The sequence below is a fragment of the Eucyclogobius newberryi genome, unplaced genomic scaffold (assembly GCF_026437365.1).
Source record: "Eucyclogobius newberryi isolate DKJ021-1_F unplaced genomic scaffold, fEucNew1.0.hap1 SCAF_5, whole genome shotgun sequence".
Lineage (NCBI taxonomy): Eukaryota > Metazoa > Chordata > Actinopteri > Gobiiformes > Gobiidae > Eucyclogobius > Eucyclogobius newberryi.
The window spans coordinates 27,050,856-27,057,458 of record NW_027316167.1 but is presented as its reverse complement, the minus strand read 5'-3'; the positions used below and the strand labels follow the sequence as shown (position 1 = coordinate 27,057,458).

At 39.1% G+C, this 6,603-nt stretch overlaps 1 protein-coding gene across 3 annotated transcripts in view; it reads right to left on the bottom strand.

Moving 5' to 3' along the window:
• Positions 1 to 17: 17 nt before the first annotated feature.
• Positions 18 to 6,603, bottom strand: part of LOC140381756 (transcription initiation factor TFIID subunit 4-like) — a 60,441-nt gene continuing 53,855 nt past the window's right edge. For 2 of the 3 annotated variants that reach the window (XM_072465892.1, XM_072465893.1), the window contains one exon: positions 18 to 1,634. In XM_072465892.1, coding sequence (XP_072321993.1) covers positions 1,461 to 1,634 — 174 coding nt within the window. In that variant the 3' untranslated portion in view covers positions 18 to 1,460. The remainder of the gene's footprint in view (positions 1,635 to 6,603) is intronic. The other variant, XM_072465894.1, reaches the window with a different exon arrangement.

The following is a 6,603-nucleotide window of genomic DNA, read 5'->3' as shown; positions in this document are numbered from 1 at the left end:
AGACAGTGGTCAGTGTGATTTAGTAAACATCTTATTTATTCCTTTACAAAATAGGTACAAATACATAATTACTGTTTTTCACACAAACAGACATTTTCAAGATATGTATAACAACTTACCAAAAATACTGTGGTTCTAATATCACATAGTTTTGTAAAGAATATTTACAAATCATCAGCAATTGAAATGACATTTTTGTGAGTACATCAGGATTATTGTTCTAGTCTTTTGGCTAAAAAAGCTGTAGAAATGTTCACTTTTGAAAGCGCCTGAAACCACAGAAACTGTTGAACTCTCCACCAGTGAGTTGTGCTTGTCAAAAACATGGAGCTCATTTTTACCAAAATGTGCCACGCATTAAAAGCCAATTAAAAATTAAAAATTCAATATAGTACTGTAAGAAAAACTGACAATTGGCAACACTGTTTACTAATTAAAAGATTTTTTTTCTAAAATACAGACAACTTTTAGTTGTCAGGCAAAGGTAATAAAAAAGTGCGGTCAGAATTCAAAATTAATTTGTTTTTGTAATTACAAGAATACAAGCTGCATAGAGTTCAATATTTAAATAATATTTTGAACAAGTAAACATGAATGATTGATTAAAAAGGCAGCAAACGAACAATGAAATACCTTAAAAGACACAAGTAAAAAGACAAAAGGCCTTTGCCTTTTGTCTTTGTGGATGGAATGATTTCTCTGCTGTTTAGAGTGCATGAGACATAATGGGGAAGTAAGTGCTACAGACACCTTTGAGGTTCAGTCTGTTGGGCCTGAAAGATATTCCTTTAGTGAAGTGGCATTTTAAGCTTTGTTTTATTTAGATCAAGCTAATGCTAAAACCAAACCACAACTATAAATCAGCACTGCTATGTTTACATCAGTGTAGATTACAAATTTAGGGTGGTCAAGTGACCTTCAGAGGGTCTTGCCTCGTAACAAATGCCACTGATGAAAAATGTTCTATTGATGAAATGTTTTCTACTGTTTTAAAACATGTACTACATTGACATGTGGTTTCTTCTTTTTACTTGATTAAAAGCGTAGTCAAATATATGTGCTGCAAAATAATCCTAAAGGGACTATTTACACATACAGTACAGGATTGAGGTGGAGGCTGTAACGTGGAATCTACAACATATAGATTATTGTAGTGTTCAGATGTTACATTCTTTGAACTAATAGCTCAAACTGAATATTTAGGTTAACATAAAATAATCTTTTTGTTGAGGTGGTTAATCAAAGTTACTGCCAACAATGTATGACAAACAGCTACCATCAAATGTGGCACATGTGTGATGCAAATATTCCACATGCATAAACATGGTGTGATAAGAACATTTTTGTGAGTTTTTCTCATGTTTCTTAAAAAATGACAACAGATGTCACTAGAAGACGGACGAGACGAAGCAGAAACGCTGGACCTGATCTGAAGGCACGTGGCAGGAGGAGGAGGTTAGCTACTTGAGCAGGGCCCGGTACAGAAGCACAGAGTGGGCCATGTCTCTCTCCTGCTCCATGTAGAAGATTAAGTCCCTGAGGTTGACCCGAGTCATGCGCTGGCGTGGGTACTGGCGTGAGGAGGAGGAGGGCGTGGAGGAGCCTGCTGGAGAGCCGGCCCTACTACCAACAACCTGTAACAGAACCACAAGGAACATGCAGTGAGTGGGTCTGGAACACTCAGCTTTACTAGAGTGCATTAACCGGAGAACGAATATACACACGCGGAATGAATACAAATATTGTGTATCTACAAGACAAACTTAAACTCAACAATTGTGTATGACAGAAACGTTCATTAGAAAGAACATCTTTAGAATGTTGTGTGGTGTGAATTCTGCTTGTTCTGCTTGACCTTACGGAAAATACACAGCTTCAGCCAACCATCATGAAGGAGTTAGGTACTTTGTCTAATTGCACAAAGATAATGTGTGTAGTAAGGCCTGTAGTTACAGGGGTGGGTTCCACTTACCCATCCCCCTAATGTACTAAAGGTAATCGACAAAGGCTGAGGAACATTTTTCTAACATCTGTTTCAAGATAAACGTGTATCTTTTAGTCACAGAATTTGCAAACTCGTATAAATATTGGATTGATGAAAGCAGCTGACATGGCCTTTAGATTACGGAAGATCAACATTATGTTCTGTGCTTATGAATCTTTACATTTACTTTGGCTGAAACTAAATCAAATTAAAGTCACAAAAACAAACAAAGCGATACTGGCAAACATATCCTTGCTCCTCACTGTAAACTTGAGGCTAGAAAAATGAGACGGACAAAGACGCAAGTAGATTGAGCGGATGATACAAATCCGTTTACATTTGAAAATTAGAAACACTGTGAAACAGGTCCAGCGAGTGCCCACTTGAACAAGAGCAGCTAGAGGCAGGTCTGACATTCAGGCCAGAACGCCCTCTCACAATTACACTGATTGCAGCGCTTTGTAAACACACATTACAGACAGGCCTTAATTGCAAACATATGATGAAACCAAAGCCTGAGAGGCTGGTTCTTGTCTATAATATCTGTATGTATACTCGCTAATCTCCATTCGATGAGTGAAGGTAGCCAGGCCACTGCTCTGCTAGAACACATCCATGTCTTTGGCTCTTCTATTTGGCACAGCTGGCTCTAAAGTACCCAAGTGAGAGACAGTTCTTCAGTTTTGGGAGCAACCCTTAACAATCAAGGTCCATCACCACTGACCATGTATGGAACAAGGCTCTGGACATTGACATGCCAATTACTGCCATTCACACAGGAAGCTTATGACACAGACCATCTATCCACCTGAATGAAAGATAACAAATGGCTGCTGGCAGGAAACTGGGATCCTATCCAGGTCATACAACTCTCTCAGAATGCCTTGTTCCCTTTAGGGACAATGACAGTGGCACAGGGCAATATATATTGAATTGTGAGCTGATCCCTGGGACGATCTGCTATTTCGGAGCAATTGTCATATTGTGATGTGTGCTATACTCATATAGCTATTAAGGCAATATAAATATATGAAATATACATGAATCAGGATAAAACTGAAATGATGATCTGGCTCCAAGACAATCGCGTTATCATTTTTTGGGGTATATCGCCCACACACAGCCTTCAGTGACCCACATACAAACACAAAGGTCACTACTGCAGAAGGCTATCCAAACACCAGTATGTTGTTATTGGTGTCTATGGAGTCTACTATTTGAAGGAAATAATGTTGTGGAAGAAGGGAAGGGAAACACTAAACTAAACAAAGCAGATGGAAATGTGTCAGTTAAACGGAAAACAAGACATCAGCGACCACACTTTTACCGTCACCAGCAATTACACAATAACTGTGTCTAAAATGCAATAGAAAAGGAAATGGCAAGATTTGGAGGTCATAAAAAGAAAAAGGGAAGAAAAGAAGCCGAAGCGGAGAGAAGAGTCAAACTCAGAAATCAGCTTGGCCAGGAAAGATCCATGAGGCAAAAAACAGCATCTGTCATTTTATCTATGATGGCTGCTGCAAGGCATTATGTCATACGACATATCCATCGTACGCTACACACAGGGATACTTCGATACATCTTTTCAGACATTTGACTGAAGCGAGAGACACAAAGCACAGAGAACCCAAGGAAATGCACACATTCAGACTGCATTCCATCTCAAAGAGTTGACACAGTCACCCTCCTATTTGGAGAGAATGTTTCTATGATAAACTTAAAATCAACACAGACTCACATACTTGCTAACATGAAACCATAAAGAGTTATAATTCTAAAGACAATCCAAAGAATTGTTTGAGGGGGGAGTCAGGGTGGGGTTTTCTTGCTGATGCGTGGCTTTGAACTCTGAGTGGCACCTGGGCCAATATTGGACCTGGCCCAGGTCACAGCCCAAGGCACCGGGTTAATGGCCCCCTTTGCCAGGTACACAGAGCAGTGCGCCACTCGGCTCAAGCTGCTGCATCAGCACTGTCCTCTTCACAGCTCTGCACACAAACCAGCAGGTCTATAATGCATGGAACAAGTCAGTTCACTGTCATGGTAAAGACAGGCGTGTAACTCCACCAACGAAGTAAACCACAAACGTACAATTATTACATTTGTGGGAATTTATTACATTTGTGGGACAGTAAAAACGTAATAACTAAAGGAAAAAAAGATTTAACTAAACTTTTTGTGTTGAACTAAACCTAAACACACTTAATACTTTATGTAAACTTTATGTAAAAGTTTGAATCTGGTTCTCAACAGTTGTCATAGGAGCAGGTTTCTTTAGACAAAGTTTCTGACAAGGTATCAAAAATGTTTTTAAGAATGTTGACACATTCTTAAATAGTATTAAATCAATACATTTTTGAAATACATTGTTTATTTTTTTAGTTTATCTGCAAATTATTTTTTAAGATAAGTTTAAGCATGGGTAGAATTAAAATGAGGCCTGCCAATATAAAACGACTTTCAATCCATTTTAATCCACAAAACTCATTGGAATTGGTATCTGAAAATTATGGCAATTCTTGCCATAGTATTACTTCGCCCATTACTAACTATTTAATTAATTAAGTACCAAATACTGAAAAAATCACCTGCCAACTAACCAATACTGAGTTTGAGCACCTCGTCCTGCACCAAACTGCAGAGCACGGCCAATAGAGCTTTAAGTTCTGACCAAAATAGACACTTGGCAATTTGTGATTTTTGAATACAATGTTACTGAATGTCCCTATATCACAAATGAGCCTAAAGCCAAAAATCTTCCCTTGCAGACTGTTTGTTAGAGGGTGGAGCTATACAATGAGTATAAAAAGAATTAAACATTTTATGCAACACGCACATAATGTCCACCAATTTTGAGATAATTTCGTCAAAAATTCTAGGACCAGTTTGTCAAAATATCAGGCATTTCAGTCCAATATGGCTGACTTCCTGTTTGTTAGAGGGCGGAGCTATGATTATTTAGGGTTGTCTCTGTTTAACTCTGATCACTGTCCCAAATAAATGTCATTGGCCTGAGACACGGGTCTCCTTTAGTTATGACAGGGATGTCCAAACCTTTTTCACTGAGGGCCGCATTTTGAAACTTATCTGGAGCAGACACAAACAACCCGACAATGTCGAATTTGTCGAATGAAATCATTCAAAATGTTGCCATTGACATAGTTTCGAGCCTCCACCTTTAATAAGACTTGGGACATTAATATTAGGTTGGTATAATATCAAATGCTTTAATTTACCCAATTTTACAGTAAAAATAACTAAAACAAAAATTGATCTGAGGGATGCATTTGGCCCCCAGGCCGTAGTTTGGACATGGAGTTATGACGTTTGAGGTAAGCTCGGATTTTTACTGTCCCACAAATGTAATACTTCTTAAATTTGTGGGAATTTTGTTATTAAGTTTGTGGTAGGCAAAATTGTTTGTTGGAATTTTATGTATTTGTGGATTTATTCCATTTAAAAATTACAACTTTTTATTACGTTGGTAGTTTATTACATGTGTGGGGAATATTACTTTTGTGGGTGTTACAAAGCGTTAACAGAGAAGCTGAAGAATAAAGAATAGCCCCATGTTTGTGGAGACAGATAAAAGTTGTTTATGATGAAACTCCTGACCCTTTTTTTGTTTAACTTTGGAGCTGAAAAACCTCTAAACTCTAATATCTTGGTGTGGTGGTGATATTGAGGTATGACGTACTATATATAGCGCAGTGGACACATGCAGCTTAAATTCTAAACAATAAAATATCGTGTGTTTTTAAGGTCAGAAGAAAGATTATTTCAAGTTTGAAATTAATTAGTAATGAATCCTGTCTTTCAGTTTAGGAGCACTGGTGCATGTATTTAGTGTTTTACAACGGCGGATGACCTGTAGCATAACTTAGGACAACTTGGTAAATTAAGTCCTGGTTGTACTGAAATCTAGTGCAATCTAGTGCACTGCTTCACTAATCTATTGGAAGAAAGACTGACTGGTTGACTGACTGTGTGCCAGGCAGCAAAACTTTCCCACATGTTGTGCTCTACGCCGCATTTGATCTGGGGAACGCTGCCTTGTCCCTGCGCAGTGTTTACAGCAGTGACGGGCCGAGCCGTGGGAGTGCAGGCCGCTTCAGCTCTGCACTCGGCCTCAAATGCCTCTTCTACGGCCGCCATTAATCAGCACCAGAGCCTTTCTCTCTCGCCTCTATGCTCCCTCGCTCCGCTACGCCCACAGACATGCTGGATGAGGCCATTTTGAAAGAGTTAACAGATGTCGGCTGATGTGCCCCGGGCTTTCTGACATTGCCCGAGTGATGTATTTGATGTGGAGTTTATTCAGCTCTAATAAACGTATAAAGAATTAGAATAATAATTCACAGATGTACATAGCCAGATTATATGCCGAGGCTTGCTTTGAAGCAGACAAGTGAGCCAAGATTAACAAAACTAGGAGAAAGGATGAAAGGGCCTTTGGTTCAGCACACTGATAATCAAAGAGGTCGGTATGGACTAACACCACAGATTAACGTCCAAACAACACACATGGCCTTTGTTCCTATCACAGGTCCCACACTAAAGCCTGGTGATGGTGTACTGGGCTGTTACAGGATGGGGCAGAGGCCAACATGTACCTG